Source organism: Equus caballus, chromosome 5 (assembly GCF_041296265.1).
Source record: "Equus caballus isolate H_3958 breed thoroughbred chromosome 5, TB-T2T, whole genome shotgun sequence".
Lineage (NCBI taxonomy): Eukaryota > Metazoa > Chordata > Mammalia > Perissodactyla > Equidae > Equus > Equus caballus.
Window position 1 is genome coordinate 13376508 of NC_091688.1, and position 21653 is coordinate 13398160.

The 21653-nt window shown below is 35.7% G+C and overlaps 1 protein-coding gene across 16 annotated transcripts in view; it reads left to right on the top strand.

The window, feature by feature from the left end:
• The window catches only part of RASAL2 (RAS protein activator like 2), a 364089-nt gene that overhangs the window by 216660 nt on the left and 125776 nt on the right, over positions 1 to 21653 (top strand). For 4 of the 16 annotated variants that reach the window (XM_070266181.1, XM_070266183.1, XM_070266186.1 and 1 more), the window contains exon 1: positions 19541 to 19820. In XM_070266181.1, coding sequence (XP_070122282.1) covers positions 19808 to 19820 — 13 coding nt within the window. In that variant the 5' untranslated portion in view covers positions 19541 to 19807. 16 annotated transcript variants of the gene reach the window in all.

Genomic DNA, 21653 nt, shown 5'->3' on the forward strand with positions numbered 1-21653 from the left:
TCTTATTTCTCAGTATCACTGATTGCCACCTCAAATTTCTCTCTTTACATTTTTGGAATAAAAATGAAGAATAGTTATGAATGTGAAGAAACAAGAAATGTGATCAGATAGACATAATGATGACGAAACAGTGACAGTGCTAAGGTCTGGATGTGGATTATCTCATTTACTCCTGACAGTAGTCCTGTGAAACAGGTGCTGTTATCATCCTCATGTTATAGATAAAAATAGTGATGCCAAATAGGGGGCAGAACAAGAATTCAAATCCAGAGCTGTATGACTTCAAATCCACTTTTTTATTATGCTTCCCCACCACTTTGTACAAATCACAATTACTGATCAGCTATTTCTGGTTTAAGAATGATTTAATACTTACAGGCAGCTGTGAGACCTTGTCTCTCTTCCCTTCCTCTCTCCAACTAGATTTTGTTCATGACTCAAAGTCCTAGAGTGACTGATGCAGCAAATTACCTTGCCCTATAGAGTCAATCCTTTCACTCTTCAAATATATTTTTTAAAATTCCTGTATGTCCCTAACGCTGTTCTGGCCTTTGTGAACAAAGGATTCGGAATAGTCAGCAGTGCAGACAAAACCCTTGCTTTCATGGAGCTTCCACTCAGGTGGGAGTAGACTGACAAAAAGCAACAGCTCCACAGTATGTCATGTGGTAATGAATGCAGTGGAGAGAAAATGAAGTAGGGTAAAGGGCCGGGAGAGTGCTGTGGGTGAAGGGGGCAAAGGAATATTATTTTATAAGAGACGATCAGGGAAAGTCTCACTAGTTAAGAGACATTTGGTGAAAACCTGAAGGAAAATTTCCCAGAACTGAAGGTTATGAGTTTCCAGTTTAAAAGGACCTATTGCTCAGCATAGTGAATAAATAAATACCTACTTCAAAGCACATCTTCTGGAAATTTCAGAACATCTTTGAGGAGGAGAGCCTCCTAAAAGTTTTCAAGGATTTAAAACAGAAACAAAAATACCCTGTATAGGCTTCAGATAAGAGTGGCATCTGACTTCTTGATTGTCATATTAGAAGCTAAGACCAAAGAACAGTGACCTTAAAGTTCCAAGTGAATGTGATTTCTAAACTGAAACTGTATTCCAAGCTAAAGTGTCTTTCAAGTAAGAGAAGGGGTCCATTGAGAAGGATAAGAAGAAGACAAAGGAGATCTCCAGAATATTGGTGAAGGCAAGTAGTCTCAGGACAGCAGCTGTTTAGCTGACTGAGAGAGCGTCCAGCCCAAACACGTAAGAGGACGGAAGGCTTCCAAGGTCTTCCCAATTTAATTGCAACATCTAAATAATATTCTTATACTGCTAGGTTTCATTTAGATAAATATCAAAAGAAAAAGCTAAAAATTAAAAGGAGGAATGCCTTTGGTGGGGTGGGTCACAGGGCTGCTTTTTTTGTTAGCTTATTTGATTTTAAGTATGGTTGGGTTTTTTTCCCCACAGTGTACATATATTCCTTTAATAAATTAATGTGTACTTTAAGGAAACAACCTTCTGAATTTGTAAAATCAGGATGGTAATTACTACTTCACAGGGTTGTGAAAGATAAGATATTTAAATTAAGTTCCCCAGCAGAATGATGCCACATAATAGGTGCTCATGAAATGTTAGTTTCTTTCTCTCTGCCAGTTTTGCTGTATTTTCTGTAAAAAAAGATATCTTGAGTTCAAAGCAATCAATGTATGTGAACACATTTGATTTTTAAGTAGGCTGCTGCATCTGATTTTTAAGTAGTGTACTGCTATATCAGACTTAAGTACTGGTTATGCATAATTAAAATAATTATGACAAACATTCAAGATGCCAGATTTTTGGTGAGACAAGTTTTTTCATTGAAAAGTCATAGATTGTACAAATGTATTCAGAAGTGAAGTGCACAGCAAAAAATTAATGTGATGAAATTTAACACACTTTTCCTCAATCACTTTGGATGTACTTCTTATTTCAACAAAACAAGAAAATCTGTCTTCAACAATATTTAGAGATGCATTTGTTATGCATTCAATAAGTCTTGGTTGTCTGTGTTGTTGACCAAATTTCTTTAAGTTATCAGAGTCATTTGTGGCGGGAAAAGTATAAATGTTGAATGCTAAAGTGAAGGCACTAGTTTATTACAGTTCCACTTCATTACAGCATTATTATCAGGTGACTGGTAAGCCCTGCACAAATCTTTTCTCAAAATGTTTGATTGGATAAGTGCAGAAGGTTGGGCTAATACTAGCCCATGACATGAGTAACGTAAGCAATGTGTTGTTATGTGTATGTTGCTCTTTGGAATGTATACCCAAGTTTCTGCAAGCTACTGTCCTACATACCTGGGAAATTATTTCACAAAGCGTTCCATTTGTACCTCCGTGGGTAATTTAATCAGCATTTTCTGATCAAAGTAGCTATGATTACAGTGTAGGGTATGTCGTGTCTTATTTCTAATATTCTCTGTGGATGGAACAAAAGACTGAACAGTACTCTTGGTAAGAGGAATACTTTTTTGATAAAGTTACAGACTTTTTCACATGATTATAGTTGCAATGGGATGTACTCTGGACCATGCAATGAACATGTTAAAATGTTACCTGGTAAAAGAACTAAACGTTTCTATAAATGGAAGGAAAAGAAAAAGATTTCAGAGAGTATGAGACAATAATAGCTTGTGAGTCCTGGTAAATGACGAAATCCATAACTAAATTATAGCAAAGAGGTAAACTTTTTGAGGGAAAGAATACTATGTCAAATCAGAGATGAGTGATGAAAATTATTCTCATTTTCTTTTGGTTTATTTTTTCCACTTTTTTGCAGTCCCCCTCTGCCAAACACACAGAATACTATTTTTATTTTAGTCAAGAGATGTTTATATGGTGGTTTGTGCCATGTGCTGTTCTAAGCACTTTGCAAATATTTACTCACGTAGCCCTCTGAGCTACGTACTATTATTATCCCTTTTGTTTTTTAATATTTAATGAAACTTAGGCAATTCTTTGCCAAGACCCTGCATACAAATAGTAAATGGCGCAGCTGGTATCTGAACCTGGTAATCTGGCCATAAAGTCAGTTCTGTTAACCACTATGCTCTTCCACCTGCTAATATTACCTTAGAGTGGTGAGCAAAAGAAGCAGAGTTGTATACTCCTGGGTCCTATGACAGTATCAGTGGTTATATCCTATACCCTTACAAAAATAAATTCATTAGCAAAATTGTCTGTTTTACTGTTATTTTGTGGGGAAAAATCTGTAGCCATCTATTCAAAAATATAAAAACAGAATACATAGGTTTCTTGTTGCTATTGACAGTCATAGAACAAATTGTGATGAATGAAATTCTTTTTGCTAAAATGCAACTTCCTGCATCATTTAGAGAACTTCTTTACAAAGAACATGTTTGGCACTTGATGACAATAAGTATTGAGTCCAGTTAAATCTTGAACAAGAATGCACAATGTATTTTCAGCATTTTCCAATCCATCTTGTTCTTTCTGATTTCATGTTTACATGCATGGGTATGATGTAAAATTTGACATATGCATCATAAAAGTTATAGGAAATTTTGATTATTTTGTAGGGAATAGTTTTAATTATGCAACAGCTGATGGTGCAGCATAAAGGATGGTCTATAATAATCAAATTTTACAAGTTCAAGCCTACAACTTATCTATGGACAGGACTATATTCTTAAAATTGGTGGTGTTGTCTGACCTTCTCTTGCCAATGAGATAGAAACCATTGTATTTATTTCCTGGCAAGGGGAAGAGGATGTCTCTAATTCTCATGCACAGATATCCCTGTTCTTATTTCTCTAGATGGCCTCTTGAGAGATCTAATAATGGGAGTGTGATTCTGCCCTTAGTCACCATGACTATTTCCTTAGCAAATTCATTAATCTCTCTTTTCTCTCTCAATTTTTGTCACCCATAAAATATCACTCAAGTATTAGCCTTCCCTGAAATATAACTGTTTTTCACTTATTTTTGTCTCCTATCAATATGACATTTTAAGACCAGCATGTTAAATACATTATTTAGTTTTAAATTTGTTCAAAAACCCAAGCCATATGCTCTCTAAGTTTACTATATCCTGGGGCAGATTTATCTGTTAATAGTAACCCGTATTGAAGACAGGTTAAAGAATAGTATGGGCATACAGTCATAATTCTTGAATATGTTGAAAACCAAATTCTTTGTTTTTTATTGGAATTACATCACTGCTGTCAGTGAAACAAATCTCATAGAAGATTTTCAAGATTTTCATGGGTAATAGTATGTTTTGTCTTTAGCTTAGCAGTAATAAATTTATATCTCGTGTTTTATCGCCAAGAGAAAATATATTATCGCTTGTGATGGACAGAAAAATTTGGCTTGTTTTCAAAGCAAATGGTAAATCAATCCTTGAATGCAGTATTTGTGCTGCTGAACTCCATCATGTTTTCTTTGTAGGATCGCTGTTTTGGAATTGATCATGAATTGATTGTGTGCCTTGTCTCATAATTCTGTACCTTTTATACCATTGCTTTTGCCTTTTCTAAGAGAATATCTAGTTATTTCTTATGATGTGGAACTTTGTTTTGTAACTATAATAATTTTTTTTTACTGTCTGCACAGGAATTTAGAAGGAAGTTTTAACCTCTTGAAAGTTATTTTTCGTATTTACTGATATTTTCTGAAACTAAACGTGGTTATTTATGGAGTTGTTTTTCATGTCTATAAAGTTTTGTACTTGGCTGTAACAGATTGGAGGATCATTCATCTCAACTTTTAAAAAGGAAAAAAATGCTTGTTTCATTACATAGGAACTTTCAAAAATAACGCTTCTCAAAAAATAGAGGGAAAATGTATTTTGAAATGTAATATTTGAAATGAAAATGTACTAAGACTACTATCATAAAATGGGACAGGATTGCCATTAATTGAATTAAAGGACCTTATTTTTGTTACTGTCACCATTCTAATGGTTCAGAAGTAATGAGTAAAAGTACCACAGATTAATTTTCCCCTTACTTAAGAACTTAAATTTTCCTTTAGAGAATGGATTTTCTATTAAAAAAATAATCAGGAGGCCAGCCCTGTGGCCTAGTGATTAAGTTCAGCCGTGCTCCACTTTGACGGCCCAGGTTTGCGGGTTCAGATCCAGGGCGTGGACCTGCACAACTCGTTGTGGGCCATGCTCTGGTGATGACCCACATACAAAATAGAGGAAGACTGGCACAGATGTTAGCTTGGGGCGAATCTTCCTCAAGCAAAAAGAGGAGGATTGGTAACGTGTTAGCACAGGGTGAATCTTCCTCAGCAAAAAAAAATCAGGGGTATCGTTTTAAAAACTTTAATATATTTGCCATATAACATTGTGTAAATTTAAGGTGTACAGTGTGCTACTTTTGATACATAGATATATTATAATATTCCCATTGTAGTGATATTTATCACATTATGTAATTCATGGTACAGTTTCATTGTATTCATTATACTGTGCATTAGATCACTATAGCTTATTTACTACTTGTTGCAAGTTTGTTCTCTTAAACAACATCAATTTTATCCCCCGACCGACCATTCCCTGGTAATCAACATTTTACTCTGTTTCTTTCAAGTTTGACTTTTAAAAATTCCACATGTAAGTGATATCACACAGTTGTTTCTCTATCTGACTTGCCTCATGTAGCATAATGTGTTCAGGGTTCACCTAGGTTGCTGCAAATGGCAAGATTACCCTCCTTTTTCATGACTCAATAACATTCCATTGGGGTGTGTGTATGTGTGTGTGTGTGTGTGTGTATGTGTATGTGTATACCACATCTTTTTTATCCATTCATCCATTAATGGGCACTTAGGCTGTTTCCATATCTTGGCGATTGTGAATAATGCTGCAATTAACATGAGAGTGCATATATCTCTTTAAAATAATTGTTTTCAGTTCCTTTGAGTATATACCCAATAGTGGAATTGCTGGATCATATGGTAGATCTATTTTTAATTTTTTGACGTACCTCCATATAATTTTCCATAGTGATTGGATCAATTTACATTCCTACCAACAGTGTGTAAGTGTTCCTTTTTTACCACATTCTCGCCAGCACCTGTTGTCTCTTGTCTTTTGTTGATAGCCATTCTATTAGTGTGAGGCGCTATCTCATTGTGGTTTTGATTTGCATTTCCCTAATGATTAATGTTATTGAGCATCTTTTCATCTGCCTGAGGCCATTTTGATATCCTCTTTGGAAGAATGTCTATTTAGTTCTTCTACCCATTTTTTAATTGTTTGTTTTTTGTTACTAAAGTATACGAGTTCTTTATATATTTTGGATATTAACCCCTTATCTGATATATCTTTTGCAAAAATTTTTTTCCCATTCTGTAGCTTGTCTTTTTATTTTCTTAATTGTTTCTTTTGCTTGCAGAAGCTTTTGAGTTTGATGTAGTCCCATTTGTTGGTTAGAACCATCATTTTTAAAGGTTTAACTAAGGGATAATATTCTTACAACAAAAAGGTATAGAATATACAAACCAAAGACTGTACGTGCGTTTGTAGTATTTTTTTTTCTATCTCTATCGTTATATAAAGGATAAAGTCTGATTAAAAATGGAAGAGGAAAACAAGTACCTGTGGAACTGAGAAAAGAGGCCCCGCATTGTCTCTTGGATTTCTTCCTGAGAACACACAATTTGGGGCCAAACTACTGAGAATATCTCCCTTTCCCTTTCCTTAGTTAACCAATTCTCTTCTACCTTTAAAAAAAACAAGAAAATGGACTCTCTCTCTACTGGCCCCCATTTCCTAGGACCCAGATGTTCAGAAAACTTTCACACATTATCACTCATTTTCAAGTCAGGAACTGCCTCTCAGATTCTGGGTGAATAGCTGTCTCCAGTTGCTGACATAAATGAAAAAGCACAAGTGGAATGTTCTTTTGAAAATTCAGTATATTGTTCCAAAGCTGTATGTTTTGTGACATCTGGATTCATACACATTGAAGAAAGGGGCCAAAGCTGCTGATAAACCTAATGTGGAGGAATATGCAAGCTCTTTTATAAAATCAATAATATTATAGAAATTTGGCGAGTACAGAAAGCTATGAGAAGGAAAATAATAACCCTAAAATGCCACTTACAGATAAATTTGGAGTAATTGACTTTAGTATATACCATAGTGGTTAAGGGAAATCACTCCAGAGCCAAGTGAGATGTGAATTCTGGCTCCACTACATTGTGACGTTGGGCAGGTTATTCAAACCTGTCTGTGTTTCCATTTCCTCATCTGTAAAATGGGCAAAATAATAGCATTTACTTCTTAGGTTGTATGTTTTAGAACTCTTCTCCCTACAAAACCGCTGTTAGAATTTTCAGTTTTTCTTTTTTTTAATGCTTTGTGACTTATCTGTTGGAGTTCTACTAGATTTTAGTTTGCTTCAGTTAGTTGTAAGGGAATAATGGAAACTGGGTGAAGCGGACTGCACCTGCTGTATTCAGTAGTGTTTTGGATTATATAGCGTATCTGTATGTTGTTGTATCAGTGCTATGCCAAAGATGACTGTACCATGAAAACTAAGGCAAAAACAAATGCCTGATGACTTATTTTTACTGAAACTGAAGTGTTCTCTGCATTATATAGGAAAGGTAGATTAATAGTGCTTCACTTGTGACAGCAGATGAACTTAATAGGAAATTAACAAGCCTAACTGACAGTTATATATATATATATATATTAAAGCCACTGAAGAAATGAGTTTTTGAATAACTTACTAAAGTTCAATGTAAGCCCTCCTTTTATTTTTATTTTTTTAATTATTTTTTTATTCAGATTTCCACCGTTTTTAAAAAAATTATTTTATTGAGGTCATACTGGGTTATAACATTGTGTAATTTCAGGTGTGCATTATTATATGTCAGTTTCTATATAGACTGCATCTTGCTCACCCACAATAGTCTAGTTTTTATCCATTACCGTACATATATGCCCCTTTACCCCTTTCACCCTGCCCTCCACCCCCTTCCCCTCTGGTAACCACTAATCTGTTCTCCTTATCCATGTGTTTATCTTCCACATATGAGTGAAATCATGTGGTGTTTTTCTTTTTCTGTCTGGCTTATTTCACTTAACATAATACCATCAAGGTCCGTCCGTGTTGTTGCAAATGATATAATTTTGTCTTTTTTTATGGCTAATATTCCGTTGTGTTTCTGTGTGTGTGTGTGTGTGTGTGTATCTGCTTTATCCATTCATCAGTTGATGGGCACTTGGGTTGCTTCCACATCTTGGCTGTTGTGAATAATGCTGCAGTGAACATAGGGGTGTATAAATCTCTTTGTATTGTTGATTTCATGTTCTTTGACTAAATACCCAGCAGTGGGATAGCTGGATCATATGATAGTTCTAGTTTTAATTTTTTGAGAAATCTCCATACTATTTACCGTAGTGGCTGCCTCAGTTTGCATTCCCACCAGCAGTGTATGAGGGTTCCCTTTTCTCCACATCCTCTCCAATGTTTGTTATTTTTTGCCTTGTTAATTATAGCCATTCTGACATGTGTAAGGTGATACCTTGTTATAGTTTTGATTTGCATTTCCCTAATAATTAGTGATGTTGAACATCTTTCTATGTGGCCATCTGTATATCTTTTTTGGAAAAATGTCTGTTCATATCCTCTGCCCATTTTTTGATAGGGTTGTTTGTTTTTTTGTTGTTGAGTTGTGTGAGTTCTTTATATATTTTGGAAATTAACCCCTTGTTGGATATATGATTTGCAAACATTTTCTCCCAGTGGGTGGATTGTCTTTTCATTATGTTCATGGTTTCATTTGCCTTGCAGAAGCTTTTAAGTCTGATCTTGTCTCATTTGTTTGTTTATTTATTTTTTGCTGAGGAAGATTTGCCTTGGGCTAACATCTGTTTCCAATCCTCCTCTGTTCTTTTACTTGAAGAAGATTAGCCCTGAGCTAACATCTGTGCCAATCTTCCTCTATTTTTTTATTAAGATTATGATAGTTAACAACCTTGTGAAATTACAGTTGTACATTATTATTAGTCATGTTGTAGCTATACCACTTCACCCTTACCCTCCCCCCACCTCCCCTTTCCCCTGGTAACCACCGATCAGTTCTCTTTGTCTATATGTTGACTACCACCTATGAGTGGAGTCATACAGAGTTCGTCTTTCTCTGTCTGGCTTATTTCACTCAACATAATACCTTCAAGGTCTATCCATGTTGTTGTCTTCTTCTATTTTTTTTTTGTACAGGGGACACCTCCACAGCGTGGCTGATGAGTGGAGTAGGTCTGTGCCCAGGATCCGAACCAGCAGACCTGCGCCACTGAAGCAGACTGCATGGAACTTTAACCACTTGGTCACTGGGCCGGGCCCCTCATTTGTTTATTTTTTCTTTTGTTTCCCTTGCTTAAGTAGATGTGTATTTGAAAAAATACTACCAAGACTGATGTCAAAGAGTGTACTGCCTACATTTTCTTCTAGGAGTTTTATAGTTTCAGGTCTGACATTCAAGTCTTTGATCCATTTTGAGTTACTTTTTGCGTATGGTGTAAGATAATGGTCTACTTTCATTCTTTTGCCTGTGGCTGTCCAGTTCTCCCAAGACCAGTTATTGAAGAGACTTTCCTTTCTCCATTATATGTTCTTGCCTTTTTTGTCAAAGATTAGCTATCCTTATTTGTGTGCTTTTATTTCTGGGCTCAGTTCTGTTCTGTTGATCTGTGCCAGTACCGTGCTGTTTTGATTACTATGGCTTTGTAGTATATTTTGACGTCGGGGATTGTGATACCTCCAGCTTTGTTCTTTTTTCTCAGGATTGCTTTAGCTATTTGAAATACTTTTTTGTTCCCTGAAAATTTTAGGATTCTTTATTCTTTTTCCGTAAAGAATGTCATTGGGATTCTGATTGGGATTACATTGAATCTGTAGATTGCTTTAAGTAATATGGATATTTTAACTATGTTTATTCTTCCAATTCATGTGCATGGAATATCTTTCCATGTCTTTGATTTCTTTCAATAATGTCTTATAGTTTTCAGTGTATGGGTCTTTTACCTCCTTGGTTAAATTTATTCCTAGATATTTTATTCTTTTTGTTGTAATTGTAAATGGAATTGTATTTTTTTTTTGCTGAGGAAGATTTGCCCTGAGCAAACATCTGTGCCAGTCTTCCACTGTTTTGTTAGTGGGTCACCACCACAGCATGGCCGCCGATGAGTGTTGTAGGTCCATGCCAAGGAACCAAACCCAGGCCACCAAAGCGGAGCGTGCCAAACTCAGCCACTAGGCCATGGGGCCGGCTCCAGTGGGATGGTATTCTTGACTTCTCTTTCTGCTAGTTCATTATTGGTGTATAGAAATGCAACTGATTTTTGTAAGTTGATTTTGTAGCCTGCAACTTTGCTGTAGTTGTTGTTTATTTCTAATAGTTTTCTGGTGGATTCCTTAGGGTTTTCTTTATACAGAATCATGTCATCTGGAAACAGCAAGAGTTTTACTTTTTCGTTTCCAGTTTGGATACCTTTTATTTCTTTTCCTTGCCTAATTGCTCTGGCCAAAACCTCGAGTACTATGTTGGCTAAGAGTGACAAGACTAGGCACCATTGTCTTGTTTCTGTTCTCAGAGGTATGGCTTTCAGTTTTTCACCGTTAAGTATGATGATGGCTGTGGGTTTGTCATATATGGCCTTTATTATGTGAAGGTACTTTCCTTCTATACCCATGTGATTGAGAGTTTTTATCATGAATAGATGTTGAATCTTGTCAAATGCTTTTTCTGCATCTATTGAGGTGATCATATGATTTTTATTCCTCATTTTGTTAATGTAGGGTATCACACTGATTGATTTGCAAATGTTGAACCATCCCTGCCTTGCTGGTATAAATCCCACTCGATCATGGTGTATGAAACTTTTAATGTATTTCTGTCTTCAATTTGCTAATATTTTGTTGAGGATTTTCCACCTATCTTCATCAGCAATATTGACCTGTAATTTTCCTTTTTTGTGTTGTCTTTGTCTGGCCTCATAGTGTGAGTTAGGAAGCATCCTGCTTCTTCAATTTTTTGGAATAGTTTGAGAAGTATAGGTAGTAAGTCTTCTTTGAATGTTTGGTAGAATTCTCCAGAGAAGCCATGTGGTCCTGGATTTTTGCTTTTTGGGGGAGGTTTTTGATTATTATTTCAATCTCTTTCCTCATGATTGGTCTATTCAGATTCTCTATTTCTTTTTGTTTCAGTTTTGGAAGGTTGTATGAATCTAAGAATTTATCCAGTTCTTCTAGATTGTCCAATTTGTTGGTGTATAGTTTTTCATAGTATTCTCTTATAATCCTTTGTATTTCTGTGGTACCCGTTGTAATTTCTCCTTTTCATTTTTAATTTTATTTATTTAAGCCTTCTCTTTTTTTTTCTTAGAGAGTCTGGTTAAGGGTTTGTCAATTTTGTTTATGTTCTCAAAGAATTAGCTCTTAGTTTCATTAATCATTTATATTTTCTTTTTTTAAGTCTCTATTTCGTTTATTTCTACTCTAATTTTTATTGTTTCCCTCCTGCTGACTTTAGGCTTTGTTTGTTCTTTTTCTAGTTCTGTTAGGTGTAGTTTAAGATTACTTATTTGATATTTTTCTTGTTTTTTGAAGTAGGCTTGTATTGTTATAAACTTCCGAGTATTGGTTTTGCTGCATCCCATAAGAGTTGCTATGTTGTGTTTTCATTTCATTTGTCTCCAGGGGTTTTTGATTTCTTCATTGATCCAGTAGTTGTTAAGTAGCATGTTGTTTAGTCTCTAAGTATTTGTGACTTTCCCAGCTTTTTTCTTGTAGTTGATTTCTGGTTTCATAGCATTGTGGTCGGGAAAGATGTTGATATGATTTCAGTCTTCTTAAATTTATTGAGAATTGCTTTGTTTCCCAATGTATGGTCTATCTTTGTTAATGTTCCATGTGCACTGGAGAGGAATGTGTCTTCTGCTGGTTTTGGATGGAATGTTCTCTATATATCTATTAATCCATCTGATCTAGTGTTCTATTTAAGGCCACTGTTTCCTTGTTGACTTTCTATCTGGATGATCTATCTATTGATGTAAGTGGGGTGTTGAGGTCCCCTACTATTGTGTTGCTATCAATGTCTCCCTTTAGGTCTATTAATAGTTGCTTTATATACTTTGGTGCTCCTGTGTTAAGTACGTATATATTCATAAGTGTATGTCCTCTTGGTGGAATGTCCCTTTTGTCATTATATACTGTCCCTCTTTGTCTCTCACCTTTTTTTTATCTTGAAGTCTGCTTTGTCTGATAGAAGTATGGCAACACCTGCTTTCTTTTGCTTGCCATTTGCTTGGAGTACCATCTTCCATTCCTTCACTCTGAGTCTATGTTTGTCTTTAGAACTGAGATGTGTTTTCTGGAGGCAGCATATTGTTGGATCTTGTTTTCTAATCCATCCAGCCACTCTCTGTCTTTTGATTGGAAAATTCAATCCATTTACATTTAGGGTAATTGTTAGTATATGGGGGCTTAATACTACCATTTTATCTCTTGTTTTCGTGTTATTCTGTATTCTCATTATTTCTTTTCGCTTGTATTTCTGACTGCCATTTCAGTTTGTTGGTTTTCTACAATGGTTTTCTCTTTTTTTATGATTTGTGACTCTACTCTGATTTTTTGTTTAATGGTTACCATGAGGTTTGTATAAAAGATCTCATAGATGAGATAGTCCATTTTCTGATAGACTGTTGTCTCCATTAGCCTAAGCAGGTTCTGTCCCAGTACTTTTCCCATCTGAGTTATTGTTGTCACAAATTATTCATTTTTGTGTTATTTTTGACTAAATTGAAGTGTTTATAGTTATGTTTGATGCTTTCTTTTCCTTTATCTTTCATGTTATAAATAAGTGTTTGCTAACCTATTCTGATTGAGAGTTGCACTTTTCTGATTTTGTCTATCTGTTTCCTTGCTCAGAGCTTTTTAAACCTTTGCCTTTTTGTTTCAGGTAGGAAGGATTCCTTCATCATTTCTTGTAAGGCAGGTCTAGTGGCAATGAACTCCCTCAGCTTTTATCTGGGAAAGTTTTTATTTCTCCATTATATCTGAAGGATAATTTTGCTGGATAGAGTATTCTTGGCTGAAAGTTTTTATCTTTCAGTATTTTGAATATATCATTCCACTCTCTCCTAGCCTGTAAGGTTTTTGCTGAGAAATACACTGAAAGCCTGTTAGGAGTTCCTTTGTAGGTTATTTTCTTCTGCCTTGCTGCCCTTAATATTTTTTCTTTGTCATTGACTTTTGCCAGTTTTAATATTGTATGCCTTGGAGAAGGTCTTTTTGCATTGATGTAATTTGGAGTTCTATTGGCTTCATATACTTGTAAGTCCAGTTTCTTCCTCAGGTTTAGAAAGTTCTCAGTTATTATTTCTTTGAATAAGCTCTCTGCTCCTTTCTCCTTCTCTTCTCCCTCTGGAATACCTATGATCCTAATGCTACTTTTCCTAGTTGATTCGGATATTTAAGAATTACCTCATTTTTTTCAAAGCTTAGTTCTCTCTTCCGCTTCATCTGAAGTATTTCTGTATTTCTCTCTTCTAATTCACTAATATTGTCCTCCATAAGATCTGTTCTATTTTTATAGTTTCTACATTATTTTTTATCTCATTAATTATGTTCTTCATATCCAGAATTTCTGTATAATTTTTTTAAGAGTTTCAGTCTCTTTGGTGAAATATTATTCTGTTGCTTAATTTTATTCCTGAACTCATTGACCTGTCTTTCTGTGTTGTTTTGTAACTCATTTAATTTCCTCATGGCAACTATTTTGAATTCTGTCATTTAGATTGTAATCTTCTGTGACTTCAGGATTGGTTTCTGGAGACTTGTCCTTTTCCTTCTTCTCTGCAGTGTTACTGTGGTTCTTCATGGTATTAGATGAAATGATCCTTTGCTGGCGCATTTGTAGTAGTATTATGTTGCAGATTCCACCTGCCACTGCTGGGGATGGGGTCAGAAGCTGTATTTTCTGATTCTGCCTCATCTGCTGGTAGTTGTACTGGTGGGCCTCTCTGCATTCACATGGGCTGGCTGCAGCTTCTCTGCGGATTGTGCTTCTGCAGCCAGGGCCTCTGTGTTCAGTGGGCAGGTTGCACTTGCACAGGTGGGGCCAGTTGAGCTGCTGTGCTAGGCAGGGGTGGCACTTTCATTCAGGCTGGTGCTGGCTGAACTGCTGCCACTCAGGAGGGAGCATTCAAGTGGGTGGAGCCACCTTAATCAGGGGGTGCTCCTGTGGGCCAGCCTACCACTCCAAAAGCATTCCTGTGCAGGCCAAGCTGCCTCCATATCCACTCACAGTCACACCAGCTGCTGTGTGAGGATCTGTGACCTGGATTGCTGCCTCTGGGGATGGGGAGGGGTCCACTCACCCAGTTCAATTGCTTCCCAGGGATCCAGTCCACCTAACTTCAGATGTATGGCTGTGTGAATCTCTCAGGTGTCCTGATGTTTTGTGTAGGGAATCCTCTGTTGGTTAATGAATGTCTGTTTAGTTGTAACTTAGAAGGGACAGAGAAAGGGAACAACTTATTCCGCCATGATGCTGACATCATTCCCTATAAGCCATCTTTTTAAATGAGTAGAGCCAGTATCATAGGCATGTCCTTGGCTCTGTGAGTACATTCAGAGATATCATCCTTTAATATCCAACCCTTTCCCAAAATGCTTTTAGTTGCTTTTTGTTGTTTATTAATGAATGTTTTTCATAGTAATAGAAGTATTGCTTTTGTTCTTGTACAATATTGTTACTCAGTATGATGAAATAAAACTAGAAGATGATTTGCTTATATTTTTCCACTTACTATTTTGCTTATTTTTCTTTGAAATATAGTGGTATTCATATGAAAGCCTGAATATTGAGAAAGGTTACTGATCTCTGATTTTGTCTAGTCTCTGTGATGCTTCCTCCCTGCCAGTTGCCATTTCAGGTGAGGAAATGCAATCTACTAAATCATTTTAGCTGGAAAAGCAAGGTAAAGCTCTAGTGCTTAGCCATAAGTTGTAAAAACATTGTGTGGCCATCAAAATTGTCACTTTTTTGGCATGTGCCTCTTCTAAACACTTGTAAGTACTTTGCTAACCATATGACTAGGAGATCCTCTGGTCTTTAATTATAAAGACCTCTTTATCAGAAGAGAAGTGTGTTTGTGTGTGTGTGTGTCTTGTGGTTCCATCAAATTCAAATAAAAGTTAGAATTTCAGTGGCATTTCTAAAGTGGGTGGTTTTGGTGTTTGTCATTCCAATTATAAACAATGATTTCCTTTTCTAATATGAACTCTCAAAAGAACACAGTGGGAAGACCTCAGTATCAAAATGCCAAACTGTTTATGGTTTCAGTTAGAAGCAGCTGTCTTTCTGATCTTCTTCTGTTCAAAAGAGGGAGCATACATACAGACTGGCATACACCTCAGTTTGACTGCTATTTAAATGTGTTTCTGTTTGGAAGAGGAGAAGATAGGTATTAGCAGTGTTTTTGTTTGTTAATTTGGTGAGAAATAAAATGGATGTGCAAGTAATTTTTAATTATATGCAGCTAGCTTATTTTTTGTGCCCTTTGATTTTCAGAAAATCATGCATTTATGGTCTTAAGGTTTCTTAATGGCTGTCACATTGACTTATATAACTGTACCAAAGTCAGAATTCCATAATTACTTCAGTATGGTGTAGGGGGAAAATAAGCTGTCTATATTCTTCATAATTCAACAGATATACTATTTGATTGATTCATAACTAGGAAAAATTATCCTAGTATTTTAAAACAAAACCAATATTTGTTGATACTGAATTTGGAAATTCACATAAATATAGCCTTCAATAATCCACTTAGACTTGTTTTCAAGCCATTTGTTTATTCAGCAAATATTTATTAAGCAATTACTATGAGGCAAACACTATATTTTGTGCTGAGGATATAGCAGTGAACAAGGTAGGTACAGTCCCTGCCACCGTGGAGCTTACAGGTACCAGGCCAAGGAGCAGATAGACATCCAATATATGAATAGTTAAATTATAGTTGTGGTAAGTTCCAAGAAGGACAAGAACAGAATGCTATGTTAAATGTATAATAGGAGGACCATAGTTTGACAAGGTGGTAACCAAGCATTGAAATTGATTGATACTCTTGTGTTTGAATTATAATATTATGAGATTCCAGAAGTGAAAGAGACCTTTAAAATTATGTAGTTCAACCCTTCATTCAGTGTTTGAATCTGTCTTATAATTCATTTGATCATTGCTTGTTTTTGACTTACAAAATGGCATTTTCATGTAGTTCAACCTAATAGAACCATTTATTAGGTCCGATGCTGCATCATGACTACATAAGATGGATTAGTCAAGACAACCCTACCCAACTCTCTATACAGAGGAGAAATGTGAAAACAGATATTTACAGCATAGTGATTATCTGCAGAAATAAAATGGCTTAAGTGCTCTCACATAGCCAAAATGAACATTCTGGGTGCTAAGTTGAGAGTTGTAGTTGTATGATCTAATATATCAGTTCAAAACTCTTTCACAGTCTATGAGGCTGTTCCTAACCAGTGAGGAATTTTCTGCATGGACGTGGGTTTTAGCCACTTTCTAACTTGAGCCTATTAACTAAAGAGTGAAGCGTTTACTGATATTTCTTCAGCTTCTTAGAGAACTCCTCCCTGATGTTGTAGGAGATTAAGATTTTATCAGTCTCTTCATTCTGTACCTCAGAAGCTGCATTTCCCTGACCATGGCAGCACAGCAAATGGTGGTAGCTTCATAGATGGTAAAAATTACTTTGAGAAGCAACTTCTGCCAATCAGGATTCCACCTAGTGCAAGTAGGTCCTAATTGGGTAAATGGTGAAATGACTATTTTCCCTTGGTGTATAATTTGATTGGCTTCAGTTAGTTACTTGAAACTGCACAAGCCTGAGATGAGTTCCTTTATGTTCTTGTTTCACCATAACAACATAGTGGTGCTAATAAGCTCTGGTATCAGAAAACGGATATACTATGGTCCCTGTCCTCAAATTATTTTAAAGTATTTCTAAGTCTAAATGTTTACAAAAGGTTCGATAAGTGAAATATCTTCTTTCATCCATCCATCCATCTATCCATCTATCCATCTATCATTTATTAAGTACCTACTGATGCCAGGCATTGTTTTAAGCTCTAGGGATAAGCTGAAAACAAGACAAAGACCCTGGCCACCACGCCCACCCCCAATAAAAGAGACATTAAACATCAGTACATAATATGATGATAAGAGCTATAAAGGAAAAAATAGTGCAGAATTTTAAAAAAAAAAGTACAGAGGAGAATGTGATCAACTCTGTGTAGGAAATAGGATAAACTACATGAAGAAAATGATTTTAAATATGAGTTTTGAAGGGTAAATAAGAGTATGACAGGCAGACCAGGTAAAGAAGGAACTGTCAGACAGAGAAGGAGCAACACCAAAGCTGGAAGGCATGAAACAGGGAATTACAAATAGTCATGCAAACTTGTAACAAAGATTTAGTATAGATGTTAAGAAGATATGGTATGTAATCTCCTTGAAAGAGTGTTGACTAATGGAATAGCATCATATTCAGATTTAAGAAAAATTGTTTTCTCAACAGTTCTCAGATTTATTCAGGTATTAGAACTCCTGGTAGTAAATATGCTTTGTGCAGAACACAATAAATTATCATTATAATTAACCTTCAACTGTCTGAAAATGTCATTATCTGAATTTGGAACCATTCTAGACATTTTTAAGGTTAATTAACAGCAATAGATTTTAGCATTTTAAAATATGTTTAAGAAGAAAAATTCACACTTGAGAAAATTGTATACGTGAACTTTTTCTGTCATTTGGGAGAAGATTACTGTTACTCTCTTTTATCCTCAGAATGCCAGTGTTGTTCGGTAGCATAGCTTGGGAACTGCTGCACTACAGTAGATTCATCAAATGGACAATCAACCTGTGCGTGAAGAGTTAGGGAGTCACTGTCTCTTAGAGCAGAAAGCTGCTGCCAATGGCTCTGACTTCCTTTCATTCAGCTGAATCTCTCTCCCCCTTATAACTTAGACTCACTGCCCTTACTTCTAACTCTTGGATAGAATTATGGAAATCGTGACCTATTTTTTAGAATTATTCTGAGGAATAAGTAAAAATAATCCCAGTATGCTGTGTAATATTTTAAGGTCAATTATAAATGACAATTAATAATAATGATGAAGCTTTGTATCATCTTTGGTGATGAAAGGATAGGGGTTTCGTTTCGTATAGGGCACAGGGTGGGAATTTGTGGTCTGCAAGTCTGCAGAGTCATACCCATAGTTTGTTCCTTTCTGTGTAACTTTTGTTTATGCCTTTCTTTCCCTATGATTCTTGAGTATCAATAGGGTTTAAAGAAGTCGTTCATCTGAAGTAGAAATAGGAATCCAGAAATAAAGGCAGAAGAAAATACAACGTTAGAGCATTATGATTCTTAAAGGAAGATGAAACAAGATAACCCATTACAATTTACGATAGAATTACAGGAGACTTTAAATTCAAATCATTGAGACTTGAGGAGAGAAAGAGGAGGAAACAAAGGGTGCCAAAGGATATACATACATTCACACATATACACACACAGAGATATGTACACATATATAGTAAGATAGTATGAGAGATATATTACACATTATATATATATATACACACACACATAAATATAGATAGATTGAGGATATGTGCTTCCATCAGCTGTTTGTTAAATGGTAGGTAACATTGATACTGTGCTCTTCTCATGTCTGCTGTGTTCCACTGTCTGAAGTGGTAAGTGGAGTCTATTCAGTGATTCAAAATTTGAATTTTTAAATTGATCAATCCTGATATGCTAACCTCAGCAACTGAGCAGCCGCATAATGTGCTAGGTCATCATATCAATAATGAAGCTTACATCATTGACCTGCCTTTCTTTTTTGGAATGTAGAAAAAAATACCTTAGAAATATGTCTGATTTTAAAACAAACCAAATGATGACTGAGAATAGTGGCGTTATCTATAATTTAAGCACATCTAGTTGACTAATTAGTAAGAGCCACTCAGTTTATAAAATTAATTTTTGATTATTCTTTATTTTAAAATGAAGTTCTAGTTTAAGAGCTGAATGAAGAGTTTTAAGGAAATAAAAATTTTCTAAATTTAAAATATTTCCATTGTGATAAGTGAAGGTGATTCTACTGAGTGAGTTTAAGATAATAATATGTGCGTTAACAGACTTCAAGATATGTATCAGCTGTAAGATATTTACCTAGTTTTTGTAGTTTGAAAAGTTTACATTTTAATTCAGTATAATAACGTTCAAAATAAGAATCTCTGAAATTTATTTTATTTTTCTATTCCTAAAACAGGACAGATTTTGAACTAGATTTTTAAAAAAATCACTTATTAAAACACACAGATGCACACATCAACCCTACTGCCCCTTGGGACAGAAAAAACGAGTACGTAGCTTGGTAAATCGCATTGCTTGTCCTGAAGTAGATTGCCTGCACCCAGTGCTGTAAAGAGAGGCGTGGTGAGTAAGGAAGGGTGGCTATTGTTTAGTGCTCTCTAGCAACAGAACTGGAGGAAAAAAAAGGGTTGAATTTGACTGGCGATGGCTCTGGCTTTTCTGCATTCCAAACTGTCTGAGGCACAGAGCGAGAGCAAAAGAGAGAGAGAGAGAGCAAAAGCGAGCACGGGCGAGTACGGTACACAAAGTGTTTTGAGTTTCTGACTGGCATGCCGGAAAGATCATGTTAGTAACACCCAGAAACTTCACAGAATGCAAGCCCCAGGTAAGAGTTCCTAGAGTCTGAGATTGAAATTAAAAGTTTGTATATAATTAAAGGGAATATTTTGGGTTTTTTTTAAGTACACAATGCAATGACTGTTTACCTTTGTGATTGCTGGCTTTAAAAAAACAAGTTGGTTTTCATTACAGTGAGTTCACAGGAAGACTGTGTGGAGGCTATCAGCATTCCAGTACAAAATCCAGCACAAGCATAGCCTTCTGAGAAACTTGTAAATTGAAAGAGTAATGATCACAGCAAAATAGTAACGCCACAACATTTACTTGTTCTTTTAATAATTTGAAGTGGATTCTTAGTCTGGATCCTCCCCAGAATTCTTTATGAAATATTAAGATAACTAGGAATAGATACAGTTCATTTCTCTCTGAGGGAGAAAAACTATATTGACCATCAATAAGATTGTAACAGCCTTGCTTGAATCTCAGTAGCACGTAATAAATGTCTCATTCAGAAAGTTCAACAGGTTGGATCCATAGACAACAGTAAGAGCATTCAAATGAGAACTTTGTTCCTTTTGCCCAAGGTAGGCTTTTAACATCCTCTGCCAATAAATGACAAGTTAGAAACTTTAACTGACTGGCTCATTGAAAGTTACATCTGGAAGATTTATAGATCACCCATAGTCCAGGCTCTCCGTTTTCAGTGAGAACATTGAGGTCTGAGGGATTTGTCCTCGCCCAAGATCACAGAGTTAGGAACAGAGTAGAAATGAAAATCTCCTGATTTTCAGTTTACTGTTTTTTCCTGGTACCAGTTACATTTAGGCTTTTCATTTTATCTATACTGTATCTGCTGGCCTCAGATACCACGAATTATTGCCTAAATAGGTCAAATAGATCATAAACCTCGATTGAGTTTTATGGGGAGGAGATATAGGGGAATGGATGTCATCAAATCAATATTGATACCATGCTCTTGGTCAAAAACAAAAATATATGACAAAATATTTATTAGAAGAAAAAAAGGGCTTTCAGTTAAGGAAAATGACTATAGTTTGTACGCTACTTTTATATAAACAATTACATAGCTGTGGCATATTCTGCATATCTGTATGTAAAATTAAAACTCTTTCAAATTGATTTTAATTTGTTTTAAAGACTTTAGGACTTAGAAATTTTCTGTGTAGTTTATGTTAGTAAAGCTTTCCCTATGTACTAATACCCATTTTTGTAATTTGTATCTATTTACTGGAAGCAAAAAATCATTCCATATTCACTGCCTTCTCTATGTTTATTTTTTAAAAATTTAAGATAAGGTTTTTAAATTATCCAACTGTTGGGACCAATTGTTTCAGTATCCAAGGTACAGCTGTTTCTCTCCGTTTATGTGTCCTCTGTTAGTTCACCTCATGAATTATGTGTTAGAGGATAACTTAAGTGGAGGATTTTGAGTCACAACAGACAGTGAACATCTGTCTTCATACATTTTCATTTAGTCCCTAAAAATGGTTGCTGCCCTTTCTATTTTTCTGGAGACCGTTGTGGGGTTGAGAGAGGCCACACTATTCTAGTGAGCTAAATGGTAAAGATAGCCACTGTCAAAAGGATCTGTCATGGCCCTTTACAACTCCTGGGAACAAGTTAGCTTGATTTGGCTATAAGCACAGTGAAGGGATGTTGTTCTTTTGTGTTAAAGCTTGACCTGCTCATTCCAGTTTTCAACTGGGTCTGTGTAAATGCAGTAGTGATTAACAAGTCTGTGTGGGATGAGCACTAAATTGTAAGGAATGGTTTCATTACTGCTCTCGGCTATTGGAAACCAAATTACAAAGTGCATTCTCCACCCAGTAGGAAACAAGAGACTGTTTGTCTTACTGCA